The following is a 14,872-nucleotide window of genomic DNA, read 5'->3' as shown; positions in this document are numbered from 1 at the left end:
CGTATAGGAATATTGTAAAAATCTACTTGTATTTATGCAAAAGACACTCAAGTAGTTGAAATCCCTTAATCCAAGAATGACTGTGACTTCCTGCTCCTTATTCATAAGTATAGTGCAATTGTGATTTAATTTCCTTCAGTTAAGAGCATGCTATCTTAACTCACTTTGGCCATCTGGAAACATATTATGTTCCCTACTTAGTAGGTAGATAACCTACAAAATTTGTAACTGTATCTCTATATCCTCATCTATGAAATGAGATTAATGAAAAATAATTTAAATATTGAACACATTAAATGAGGTAAGCTAGGAAAAGTGCCGCTCTCAGTGTTTGGCACAGAACAGATATTCAGTAAGTAGAATTTATTTCCTTAGCATGTCGGACACAAAACACTTTTATACAGAAACTATAGACTAAACTTTTACATTAAGTAGACAATCTTGACAGAATTCAGTGGGATGCAATGAAAATTTCAGACCAAACATAAACTGTAATTTTCCAATTTTGTTCTTTATGGACAGATAACCAACACTTTCTGCTAAGCAGATGTTAGTTCTCCATGTAAACAATTTCCAGGTTTTTTTTTTTTTTTTTAGTTATTGCTATGCTTATAAGTGGAACAATATGCTGTTTTAAAAGTTATGTAAAAACATAATACCTCCTCAGATGGCAAGAGGCAATGAAAATAAAATATTTAAACTTTTATATTTATGTTATTAAATTCTTAGAAATCATAGCCATTCAAGAAGTGCTATCCAGAGGTTTAGTGGTTTAGAGGCTTAGGCCGAAAATTATTTCCCCAGGTGCTCTACATATGGAATATCATTTGATGATAGACCATTGCACTCCTCTTGTATAAAGAAACAGTCCTGATTTTAAAAATCCAAGTAAGCTTTAGCTCTTTCTACACACCCATGTTGCAGAGGCATTTGATGTTTTTATGGAAAAGTTGATTAAGACTAAGGCAGGTACAGGGGCGGTTGGTTAGAGAGCAGTGCTCTTAACAACAAGGTTGCCCGTTCGATCCCCACATGGGCCACTATGAGTTGCACCCTCCATAACTAGATTGAAACAACTACTTGACTTGGAGCTGATGGGTCCTGGAAAAACATTCTTAAAATAAAAAGTTAAAAGAAAAGAAAAACAAGACTAAGGCAGGTACAGTATATCAATATTAGTTATTAACGATGCTCATTAATGAAATAGCTGGTTAAGTTTATATATATGTTTAACTTATATATAATCTCTTCATTATAGTTCAAATACTTATCTCTTCCATTTAGAGTTATTATTTTTTATTAATGGCAATATTAGTCCATAAACAAAGATGTAAGAAACTAATGAGATTCAGGGTCTCACCTCAGTTCTACAATTGTATCCTAACAATTCCTAGGAATGAAATCTACTAAATGATAAATTCAGTCCATGTTTTTGTTAAAATCAATCTAGAAGAAAAGCAGAAAGGGCTCATGCTACTTCTAAAAACATACATTATTATAAAATGGATGACGAAAAGCAAAATTGATGAAAAAGATGAAAAGCAAATTCTTTAAAACTGCATGCATGTCTGTTAAACGTTTAATGGCATATGTCCTTATTACATCTTTCTATAGTCTGTAGTTATGTTTATCTGCTAATTTAATATTTTGTATTTCTATATTTCAGATCTTCCTCCTTCCCTTACTGAATTACATCTCGATGGCAACAAAATCACCAGAGTTGATGCAGCTAGCCTGAAAGGACTGAATAATTTGGCTAAGTAATAATATTCTTTCATCATATTCTATCAGTAAAATGTCTAGGTGTATTAGTGTCTTTGTGCTCAGAATTCGAAACATGATTGATTGTTGGCTGTACCACATTTTTGTTGTTTGTAACAACCTCAAATTTCAGCTTGCCCAATTATTTCATTAAAAAAAAAAAACTAATGAAATAGTATCCTGACTGTAACCACCGAGATTATTTGATGAATACCATACCATATTGTTTTTAGATTAACACATAGCTTAGTAAAGGTGTTTGATGAAATCCATATGCTTATTCAATATGTTCTAACTCAGTTGCCTTAAACAGAAGATTAAGTAAATTATAACACAGTTCAGAATTTTAAAATGCATTAAAATAAAAGCTATCGGGATATAGAAATATTAGGTATTCCACACCACCCCATAGAGTTGGAATAGTTATGAAATTCTCTAATTCCCATTCTTTTAAGAGTTTAAAAGGTCTCTGGGCATTTAATATCGTCTGAAAAAAGAAAAAAAAATTCTGACCCTCTTTAACATTTTTTTCCTTGTGAGTCACCACTGTTGCCTACCTTGCTTTCTAACCTAACTTCAGTCTTTCTGTATTTTCACCCTCGTTCAGAAATAAAAAAAGGGGTGCGCTGGCAGTAACCTTCGGCTGTCTTCAAAGGGACATTTTGTTCTTGATCCATAACTATTACTGAACATTCTTACAGAGAGGCACGGTGTTATGCCAATTGGCCTCACTCCTCTTGGTGTATATAAATTTCCTGGTTGTTAAATAAATATAAAGTGCTTCATTTATCTTTGAGAAATACCTAAGACCAGACGGATATGTAGTGCAGCTTTTCTCATTTTTGTGGCTATTCCCCAGTGACCCAGTGGATGGTGAGAGCTGAAGATGTGCACAAGGAGGTCACTGTCCTTACAGTGTGTTACTCTGGTGTATCTCACATGATAAGAAATCCTTTACCTACAGCTATTTCATTATAACTTCGAATGTAGAAGATATTTTTCAAAGTAATGTTATGTAGCACCTACCTTTCTTTGTTGATTAGGTCCCTCGAGCTGCAGAAAAATGTTGGAAGATAAGTTGCATTGTTTATTCTATAGAACTGTCTTTAGGACAGCTATTATTATTGGATCATTAGTAAAAGTAATAGTAGGAGTAACAATAGTCTAACATTCTAAACTTAGTAAATCATTCATAATACTTATGCTTTTTTAGAAAAAAAAATTGTTCATTCTGTACTGAAAATGGTATGGATATTTTGAGATTCTGCACTTAACATCAAGTGCTAACTTTGAAAAGATCAATAAAAGTGAGGATTTCTGTTTAAATGGATTTGAATTCCATTCACTAAATTAGAGCAGATTGCCTCATTGACCAAGCGAACTTTCCTAACTCTTGAATTTATCAAACACATTTATTTTTTTAATCAAGTCCAGAAAAACCTGCCTATCAAATCCTGGTGTTGTTTGCTCCTCACTTATGCTGGAATGTGAGTAGTATTTTAATCTGAAAATTCAAACTGTAGAAAGAGGAAAAAAAGTAGTCACTGATCTCAGAACAATGTTGCAGGGCAAATATTTCATTTAGTTATTAGGAACAAGTGGGTAGAAAATAGCATATGTCCCTCTGCAAAAATATAAAATGGTTTTCAGGAATTTTATTATTAAATATATGTTATCATCTCCCTTATGTAAGATGAAACATTCTTCGAAGGAATGAATCATGTTTTTTTTGTTTGTTTATTTGTTTGTTTGTTTTTTATCCATGTGTCATTTTCCATCACAAGTCTAGGATAATACTTGAACATAGTACGTTCTCAAAAACATTTGATTATTGAATATATAAAAAAATCATTGAAAAATTGTGAGTTCCTTGAATAAATTAGTAGGAATATTATATTCTAAGAAATGTGTTAGCCCGAATTGACATGGGACTTGGAGTGTTACAAGAAATAGGAGACATAATTCTGAAATAGAAAAAGAAGAGGCCCGAAACAAGAGATAAATATCTAAGATTGAGGGAGAACCAAAATATTCTGAGCCAAGATTCCAAATTAAGAATCAATATTTAAGATAAACCAGCGGTGCTATTACTAGCCTAAAATCAATACACTTTAATCTCTATTATTTCAAATACCAAGTCATGATTAAAATTGGGAGACTTTGATTACCTAAGCCGGCATCTAAATACCAAAAGGGCTCAAACATCAGAACTAGCTGAAGGCAAACAGAAACCATCCTATAAAAAGTCTCTTCCACTGCATTTGAAAAAATTCAATGGATTATTCCTTTTTCTCTCCCTTGGAGCTTTCTAGGCTTTCTTCCAATATCTTCTTGCCTAATCACTGGTATCCTTTCTCTGCTGTTTTGGATTGACAGCACCCTGGTTTTGACAGATTAATCCCTAGAATGTTAAATACATCATTGTCTCTAAGTCAACTTCTTTAAATTTTTGAATCCTATTTACTATGAGGGGACATCACAGCTGCAGAACTCTCACTTGTTATAGATTTAATTTTTTTAAAAAGCCAAAATATTTAGATTTAATTTAAAAAATACAGCCAAAATATTTAGTGGTATTGTATTAGAAATGTCAAAGGGACAAGAAACAGAGATTTAGGTCTAGGTCAGAGATCAGGGTCAGAAGCCAGGCAAATTCTGACAATAACAGATGATCATTAAGGAACCCTTTCAAACTAATGCAAAATGCTAACTATGTGAATCTTTCTAGAAAGTAGATTTATTGACTCATAAGATCCTTGTATTTCCAACAAATAAATTTATGTGGTAAGTACACAGTTGCTCAATTTCCAAAATGACCAAAATGAAATAGTATTTGTTTTGTTTTTCTCCCAAGTGAATTCACTACATTCTTTGTACATAGAAATAAATTCAACAGCATCCGTTGCTCATATCCAGCTCTGTGTTAATGCTGGATATAACACAAGAGAATCACTCTTCTCAAGGAAAGACACACAAGGACACAGTCCCTTGAGTTTTACAACAGGGTGCTAACAGGATGGTACATGAGCACTTACTAGGGGTACATATTCAGTCTGGTACTGTCAGAAGAGTTTTAAAGAGATTAATACTCAGCTGAAATGCCGAGAACAAAGGGGCTTTGTCCAAGCTCAGAGAGTTTGAAAAAAGCACTCTAGGCAGAAAGAAGAAGTGCAAACAGGAAAACTGTCTTTTTCTATTGACGCAATTAATCACACAAAGCCTGTCAGAAAGCATGCACGTGCAGTGTATTCATTCATTCATTTCTGTTTTCTCCTGCAGGTTGGGACTGGGTTTCAACAGCATCTCTGCTGTTGAAAATGGCTCTCTGGCCAACACTCCTCATTTGAGGGAACTTCACTTGAACAACAACAAGCTCATCAAAGTGCCTGGTGGGCTGGCAGAGCACAAATACATCCAGGTAATGCAACACCACTAACTATTCGGAGCAATATTTAGGGAGCAAACCCTCCCTGCTCGGATGCCAGGGGGCAGGAAGCTCTGCTTACAAATCTTTTTTGCAGGGAGATACTTTGACTGTTTCCACATAAATAGTCATTTATAGTTTTGTAAATAGTCATTAGAGTTTTGTAAAAAAAATATGTTTTTGTAAAAAAGATAAGTGATAACAGTGATAAAAATATAAGTTTAAATCATTATATTTTTTAAGTTAGGACAATTGCTTTGAACTCACTATAATGCTTGCTTCCAGACTGTCATGCTTTTTATGAAGCAGGGTAGGTCAAGTCTCAGGTCAATGTACCAAATACACTCTGGTTGAAAAAGACACAACGTGTGATGCATAAACATGGATGGAATAAAATAGTAGTTTTAATATTAGGCTTCAGCAGATGCCATATAATTCAAAAGGGCATGTTTGTCTAGCATGTGACTGAATTAACTTTATATAAATCAACAAGTTTAGTACATTCAAGGATAAGAAGATACAGGTCAGTCTGTAAATCTACAAATGTAAGGCATTCTTATTAGTTTAAATAGTGGTAGTAATTTCATCGATAACAAAATAAGACTTCCATTGTTACTTTGAGGAACCAAAACAAACATGTTATTCAAATTATATAATTTTTAAAAAATTCAATAAAGTGGTCATCTATAGATTTTACGTATTTGCCTATTTTATCTAATTTTTCAATTATTTTAAAGGTCATATTTAAATTGTTTCTTTCAGAAATTTATATAGGTACTTAGTTCAATCATGGTGATTCAGAAACACTGCCTTGATGCTGACACTCTCTTATAGATAACACCCTTTTGGTCATCTAGTATCTCAGCTTTCTTGTTTGGGGTTCAAAATAGGTTTATCTTTTACTCTGCCCTCAACAATATCAATAAATTATTGATTTTTTAATTGTGACAAAAACTCCAAATTAAATTGATACATCACAATTTACTTTAGGTAGATTTCAATAAAGCACCTGAAATACGAGTATGAAGATGAAACTTTAAGAGATTTCATTTCATGCTGTTCCTTTTTCAGTGGATCTTTGGGGATGATTGAGTAGTAAGCAGAGTTTGAAGCCGCCAGTAAAACCAAAATGCTTGGAAGACCTAATAAGAATAGCTAGCATTATTACTATACAGGTTTTAGTGGGTGGTGGGTGTTTGTTTATTTTTATTTTTGGTCTGTTTTTATTTTTAGATCTCAGAATAATCATTTTCACCTTCTTGATTGCTACCAGACTTCAAGACTAGATTAGACATGTCAGAAGTAGACTTCCAAAAGTACACTTAACTGATCTTTGACAAAGGAGCAAAAGCAGTGCAGTGGTGCAAAGACAGTGTTTTTGGCAAATGGTGCTGGAATAACTGCACATCCACCTGCAAGAAAATGAATCAAAATACAGACCTTACATCCTTTACAAAAATTAACTTGAAATGAATCATAAGCATAAATGTAAATTGCAAACCTATAAAACTCCTAGGCATATAAAAAGATTGTCCATATCACATGTCATTTAAAATTTCAAATTAAAATAATAATGAGATACCACTACACACCTATGAGAATGACCAAAATCTAGATCACTGACACCACCAAATGCTGATGAGGAGGTGGAGCAACTGAAACTTTCATCCTTTTCTGGTACGAATTCAAAAATCCTACAGCTACTTTGGGAGACAGTTCGGCAGTTTCTTACTAAATTTAACATATTTTTACCATGTGATTGAGATATCACGCTCCTTGGCATTTCTCAATTGTGTTGAAAACAAACTTACATCAACACAAAAAGCTGCATATAGGTATTAATAGTAGCTTTATTTATGATTGCTGAAACTTGGAAGAAACCAAGATGGTTTTCAGTATGTGAATGGATAAATCAAACTGTAGTATATCCAGACAAAGAATATTATTCATCAAGCTATCAAACAATGAAAATACAAGAAGGAACCCCAAATTCATGTTACTAAGTGAAAAAGCCAATCTGAAAAGGCTACGTACAGTATGATTGCAACTATATGACATTCTGGAAAAGGCAAAACTGTGGAGACAATAAAAAGATCAGTGGTTGCCAGGAGTGTAGAAGGGAGATATGAATAAGCTGAGCACAGAGGATTTTTTAGGGCATTGAAAATGCTGTGTATGATAGATACTGAAATGATGAGTACATGTCATTATACATTTGTCCAACTCCATATAATCTACAACATCTAGGATGAATCCTAATGTAAACTATGGATTCTGAGTGATTATGATGCATTAGTCTAGGTTCACCATTTGTAACAAATGTACCACTCTGGTGGGGCATGGTATAATGGGAAAGGTTGTGCATGTGTGGGGCAGAGGGTATATGAGAAATCTCTGTACCTTCCTGTCAATTTTGTTATGAACCTTGAACTTCTGTATAAAAATTTAAATGTTAAAAAATGTGTTTCATATGCACATATTTATCTATACTAAGTCTCAATATATAATGTGTTTTGTACTGTGAGTCACAGACAAAATATACATATATATATATATATATATATGTATGTATGTATGTATGTATGTATATATACAATGAATGCAGTTTTGAAGTCATGGTTGAATGTCAACAAATATCACAGGCATTCACACATGGCCCCACATTCAGAAGGGCTACACTCTTGGTTTTTCATATCTTATTGTCTACCCATGTACTCATTTTACTTCCTTTTCTAGGGATTCCACGTACTCTGCTTCCTTTTCTATAAGTATGTAGTTCAAATTATTTTTAGCAAAATATTTATATGGTTGTTCAATATCACCAAAATCCAGTTTTAGAACATTTCTATTACTCTTAAAATATCCCTTTCATTGTTTCTAGTCAGTTCTTAATCTCATCCCCAGCCATAGGAAATCATTAATCTTCTATCTGTCTCCATGGATTTGCCTTTTCTGGATCTTTCCATACAATGTGTGGCTTTTGTGTCTGGCTTTTTCCACTTATCAAAATGATTTTAGGTCATCCACATCAAAGCATGTATCAGAAGTTCATTCATATTTATTGGTAAATTGCATTCCATTGCATGGATTTACCACATTTTGTTTGCTAATGCTACACATTTTGATTATTGTAACATTGGTTATGTTTTAAAATTGAGAATGAAGGCCCTTTAACTTTGTTGTTATTTTTTCAAAATTGTTTTGATTATTGTTGTTCCTTCGCATTTCCATATAATTTTAGAATTATTTAAAATAGCCTGCTAAGGCTTTGATAGGGATTGTGTTAAATCTATATATTATTTAGGGGAGAATTTTTGTCTTAATAACATTGAGTCTTTCAATTAATAAACATGTAATGTTTCTCTATTTTATCTTCAATTTATCATAACAATGTTTTGTCATTTTTAGGGTACAAGTGTTAACAATTCTTTTATTAAGTCCGTTCCTAATGTTTTTATTGTTGATGGTATTGTGAATGAAGTGTTACCTTAACTTCAGTTTTGAATTGCTTGTCACTAGTATACAGAAATTGAATTGATTTTTGTATATTGATCTATCCTATGACTGTGCTGAAATTGTTTTTAGTTGTAATTAATTTTAGTAGATTCCTTTGGATATTCTATATTATTATGTAGTTCAAAAAATAATTTGAACTACTTTTGTAAATAAAGACGGTTTTAATTTTTCCTTTTTATCTGAATTCTTTCAATTTCTTTTTCTTGCTTCATGGCACTGGATAGAATCTCTAGTGCAATGTTGAATAGAAATGATGAAATTAGACATCTTTATCTTTTTCTCTGTTTTAAGAGGAGTTGGGCAATCTTTTTCTATTCAGTGCCATTTTAGCTATAGGTATTTTGTAGCTGCTCTTCATCAAGTTGAGAAAGTTCCCCTCTAGTCCTAGTTTATTGAAATCTTTTATTATGAATGTGTGTTGGATTTTTTAGATGCTTTTTCTGTGTCTATTGAGATGATCATGTGGTTTTGCGTTTTATTTTTTGAATAGGGTATATTAAATTTATTGATTTTTCAATTAAACCAATTTTATATCTCTGAGGTAAATCATGCTTGATCTTGGTCATGTTGTGTAATCCTTTTACATATTGTGAGCTACAGTTTTCTAATATTTTGTTTAAAGTTTTCGTCTACATTCATATGAGATATTTGATTGGTGTTTTCTTATCATGATTTTTTGTCTGGCTTTAATATTAGGAATATTGACCTCATAGAATGAGTTGGGAATCTAATTTCCTTTTCACATAGACTAGTACTTGTTTTATGTCTTGATATTTTCTTCTCTCACATTCAATATTAGCCATGAATTCTTACCAAATACTTCTCCCTTTACTTGCTAATCACTGTTAGGAAAGAGAGAATGGTAAATGACAAGAAGATATTTTCAGAGTTTGACAATAATGCAAGAAAATACTCACAGTTATTATTTTGATTTTACTATCCCTTGTTTCTGTTCCTGTATGACATCTATTGTTCTCCTTCTAAACCCTTTTTTAAACAAGAAAGGCCCTTTGTACCAACATATGAGTGTGGGGGTTCTGGTAGGTAAAACAGTAGTTCAAGTAAACTATTTTAAGGGAGCACCTCATAGATTTTACAGCTTGCTTTATAAATTGTCACCTTAGCATTATATTTTTGCGTTGGTTGTATGGTTGTATGATCAAATTATTTCTTGCTCTTCGGAATTCACATTTACATAATGAAAATAAAAAAAATTTAATTTCTAAAGTCCCTTTTTTAAGTCTGATATTTGGTTTCCCTAAGGAAATCTATGAACAAATTACTATTATCTTAAATATAATCATAAAATATATTTCAGAGGAAAAATCTAATGAACTATAACATTAAGTTCATAGAGTAGAATTTGAAATATAGAATAAATTTTTGTTCAAACTTTCTAGGTCTATTTATTTCAAACACTGTGACACTAGAATTTGTGATTCTTTATTTCGATTCTAATGCTGTATACCCTCTTTTTCTTCACTATGTATTACTTCCTCATTTTTATAATTTCATTAAGGTATCTATCATCTTTTTCTTAAAACCATAATATTCCATATAGACACAATTTATGAAATAACTATGAGTTCATTCATTTGTTCATTCAACATGTATTTATTGAACACCGATTCTGTTCTAGTAGACGCTGGAGATACAATTATGAACAAAACAGACTAGGTTTCTCTCCTCATGGAGTTATTATTGTAGAGGGGAAAAAAAGGTAAATGTATAATATTCTATATAATGAGAATTGCTATAAAGAAACATAAAGGAGTGTATTTGGGACAGAGAATGGCAGAATGGAACAGAAGGGGATGGTCAGGGAAGACTTCTCTGGTATGGAGAAATGAATTATATGAGGCAGTAAGCCTCACAGGCATCTTGGAGAAGATTATTCCAGGTGGAGGAAACAGTGTGTGCCAGCTTGAGGAGGAACCATGATTTGTATATTAGAGGAGAAGCAAGTAGGCCAGGCAGGTTAGATTGAACAGTGAGCGGAGATGAGATCAGAGCAGAAAGATGTCAGATCACGTAGGATTTGGAGACCAATGTGAGGACTTTGAATTTTATTTTGCATGACATGGGAAGCCAATGGAGTGTTGAGGTTAAGAAGGTATAACCTGACCTACTTTTTAAAATAATTGCTTTATGAACTGAAAAAAAAAAAGAAAAGAAGGAAGGAGGGAGGGAGGGAAATATGGAAGGAAGGAAGGGGGGAAAGAAAGAAGGAAGAAAGGAAGGAAGGAAGGAAGGAAGGAAGGAAGGAAGGAAGGAAGGAAGGAAAGAAGGAAGGAAGGAAGGAAGGGAGGAAAGAAGGGAGGAAGCAGGAAGATCAGTATTCCTCTTCATTAATCCAAAAGAGGAAAACAGCAGCTTTGGGAAAGGATTTGGGAGTAGACAGGAGGAGAATTGGATGATATGTACATGTTGGAGGTTGAGCAGGCAGGATTTGTTGATGGTTGGGCAGAGAGTATAAGAGAAAGGAAAGATCAAGGACAACGACAATGTTTTTAGCTTTTGCATGTGAAAAGATTGAGATGCCATGTATTGAATGAGGAGATGAAGGGAGGGAAAAGTGAGTTTAGAAAGGAAGAGAGAAATCAAAAGTTTGGTTTCAAAAGCATTAAGGTATTTAAACTGAAGGATGAAAATACTGAAAAAGAATAAAATATTTGTATGAGGGACCTCGATATATTCAGAGGAAAATAATCATTCTCCATTATTTCATGTTGCAGGTTGTCTACCTTCATAACAACAACATCTCTGCAGTTGGCTCTAACGACTTCTGCCCACCTGGATACAACACCAAAAAGGCTTCTTACTCGGGTGTGAGCCTGTTCAGCAACCCAGTCCAGTACTGGGAGATCCAGCCATCCACCTTCCGTTGTGTCTATGTGCGCTCTGCCATTCAGCTCGGAAACTTCAAGTAACTCCCAAGAAAACCCTCATTTTTATAATCTGGCAAAATCCTGTTAATGTCATTGCTAGGAAAAAAATAAAAAGAAAATAAAGCTAGATATTGGAAACCTAACTGTAATGTGGATGTGTTCCCCACATGACTTATTATGCATACAGCCAAATATGCAGTTTAAATAATTGCCTACAATAAAAAAAAATATTTTGCCTGCCATTTTCAGAATCCTTTTTTTGAAGCTTTCTGTTGATGTTAACTGAGCTATTGCAGATATTCTTATTTCACTAAATGTAAAATTTGGAGTAAATATGTATATCAACAATTTAGTAAAGCTTTTCTTTTTTAATTTTCAGAAGCAATCAGGTTTAAAATGATCAATCTTCTGTAACTCATAGAGTGGATAGTGCCTTTGACATGAACGTCAAAATCTAGCTCTGTATCAGTCCCCATTATTACTGGGAAAGCCTCATTTGAATATGTAAATTCAATACAGGCTATGTAAAATTTTTGCTAATGTCATTATTTTGAAAAAAATAAATTCACAAGTTCACATTCAAAATTACTATTGTATGCAAGTGTAATTGTAAATCTTCTCTAAACTCCATTTTCTGAAAATAAGAGACATTGCTTTTTTGATATGAACAGAACATCTTTTCAAGTTCTTAGATATATCTTTGACCTCTGTGTTTTGACATCTGTGTATTATAACTTACAATATCTATATTTAATGTTAAGATGATAAAGCACAAAGCTGACTTTTTCTGATTGGACTAGAGAACCGATATTTTCAGTTACTAAGATACTGAATCAATTTTAAAACTATTATGTGTATAATCAAGCTGCTTACCTGAATATTTCTATGATTAGTAGATGTGTTAGAAATATTTGTTGCATTTAGTTAAACCTCCGATGTCAGATTTTTTTCCTGCAGGATCCAGAAACAACTATCAAAGCCTACCATTCAACAAACCTGGAAAAAGAGCTGATCTACCAAGAGTAAATATTTATCGAAAAGTATGTTTATGGTATCCACAAGTAATAAGTAAACATGTGAAGACGGTTTGTTTCTTTTACAACGTTGGATGGCTTATGGTTGCAAATACTGGAAACCAGATCCAAACTGGTTTAAACTATAAAGGGAAATACAAAATAGTCCTGCTATTTGGTGAGCCTTTAGCTGCAGTGATCAGATTTTTAGCTGAGCATCTCTGCAGTTCTTTTAGCTCTTCCCTTCTTCATGACATTTGCAGTCTGGTTTCTCTTATGGCTGCAACGTAGGAGTATCCCCCATTATTTACCCCATTCAGAACACAAAAGAACATTAGTGCAGTATTTCCAGGAAAAGTCATGAGATTCTTACTAATCACTGCATACCAACTTATCAACCCTATAGAGTAAATATGTAAATATTATTGTTTTTCCCATTTTGTAGAAAAGTAAGCAGAAGTTAGGAGAAATTAAATAACCTTCCTGTGGCCAAATACCTGGTAAATACTTGGCAACAAAGCTTTTTTCTTTTTCCTTTGTACAAGGCAGAGTCTGGTAGAAAACAGAATTTACCCCCAGAGAATTCACATGAAGATAATTTAATGAAGAGACTATGATAGACTGTGCACTGAGTTTACCGCATCAAACAAAAGATGACGAGGCACCCAGTGACTGGGAATGGTGGAAAGCCATGCCCACCTATATGGTGAAATGAACAGGGGAAGAAATTGAGATTCTGGAGCCAAGAGAGGTGACAACTAGGGAGGATTTCTCTGTCCACGGAGCCGTGTTTCTGGAGGAATACAACTCCTGCCAGAACTGAGATACTGAAGCAGGGCATCTACCTTTCTCATTTAATACAGATCTTCTGATTGTTCGAATCTAAAGGGAAGACAACCATCAAGAAAGCCAGAACATTTTTTTCATATGTCTGTTGGCCATTTGTATGTTCTCTTTGGAGAAATGTCTATTCAGGTCCTCTGCCCATTTTTAAATTGGATTGTTTATTTTTTTGTTGTTGAGTTGTATGAGTTCCTTATGTATTTTGGATATTAGCCCCTTTATGGAGGTGTTGTTTGCAAAAATGTTCTCCCATTCAGTTGGTTGCCCCTTTATTTTGTTGATGGTTTCTTTTGCTGTGCAGAAGCTTTTTAGTTTGATACAGAGAGATGATCTCTTCTCCTGAGGCAGGGCAGAGAAGGGAGGAAAATGGATCCAGTCAAGGCACTTGGAGAATAACTAGCCCAGCACTCTAATTATAATTGTAGGAATAGTGAACAACAAATTCTACAAATCTCAGATAAACATTATATGCATATCATATGTCATTCCAGGCACTTTTTCTGAACCACAATTATTTTAGACTTTTGTGCATTGATCAGAGATGCTACTAAATATATTATATATATATATATATATATGTATATATATATATACATATATATATGTATATATACACATACATATATTTGTGTATATGTATGCGTATATATGTATATATATACATATAACATATATGTATATATATATTTGATGAAACTTTGAAACTTTGTCAAATGATTAGTTGAATCTGGTTTTCCATTATTAAACACCAGCTATATTTATAATGGCTTCAACTAAAGCAGAGTTTACTTATTTAAACAAATATAGTTAGTGTTAAAACTCAAAGCGTGAGCAGAAAACTTACACTGTCAATATTAAGGGGCAGTCAGATATGTATTATATATAAGTTTGGAAGAAAACAAATAGTATCTGGTTAATTATGAGACTCATGAGACTCGAAACAGAGAGCTCTAAGCTGTTGCAATTAAAGTCACATTTTCCTTTATACCAGTTACTGCCTGAAATGCACAAAGCTTTGTATAAGCTATTTAATTATATGCTAGACTTTAATGAAGTGATCATGTTAGTGATATTTATTCATAGTCTTACAAGTAAATCAGGCAATAACTGGAAGAGGCTATTTAGCATACTCCATTCATCCACCATTCATGTATTCACTCAATAAACTATCACTGGATATATTGTAGATATGAAAGAACTCCAGATAGAAAAATGAAAATGATAACAACAACAGCAACAATAGATATTTGTTTCTGGAGTTTATTCAGTGCATAAAATTGCCAGCTTCTGTGCTAGGCTCTTTTAGGACCATGTCTTTACTTATCACAAAAATCCTATAAGAATATACTCTTCCCATTTCACAGATGATGAAATGGAGATAAGTAGGAAATGCAGAGTCCGTATTATAACTCTGACGTGTGCCAATC

At 33.2% G+C, this 14,872-nt stretch overlaps 1 protein-coding gene across 6 annotated transcripts in view; it reads left to right on the top strand.

The window, feature by feature from the left end:
- Positions 1-13,716, top strand: part of DCN (decorin) — a 42,323-nt gene extending 28,607 nt beyond the window's left edge. For all 6 annotated transcript variants that reach the window (XM_081060726.1, XM_081060724.1, XM_081060725.1 and 3 more), the window contains 3 exons: positions 1,667-1,760; positions 5,041-5,179; positions 11,437-13,716. In XM_081060726.1, the coding sequence (XP_080916852.1) occupies positions 1,667-1,760; positions 5,041-5,179; positions 11,437-11,631 (428 nt within the window). In that variant the 3' untranslated portion in view covers positions 11,632-13,716. The remainder of the gene's footprint in view (positions 1-1,666; positions 1,761-5,040; positions 5,180-11,436) is intronic.
- The last annotated feature ends 1,156 nt before the right edge of the window (positions 13,717-14,872 follow it).

Source organism: Rhinolophus hipposideros (genome assembly GCF_964194185.1).
Source record: "Rhinolophus hipposideros genome assembly, chromosome: 9".
Classification (NCBI taxonomy): domain Eukaryota; kingdom Metazoa; phylum Chordata; class Mammalia; order Chiroptera; family Rhinolophidae; genus Rhinolophus; species Rhinolophus hipposideros.
The sequence above is the reverse complement of the archived record's forward strand: the minus strand, read 5'-3'. Positions and strand labels throughout refer to the sequence as shown.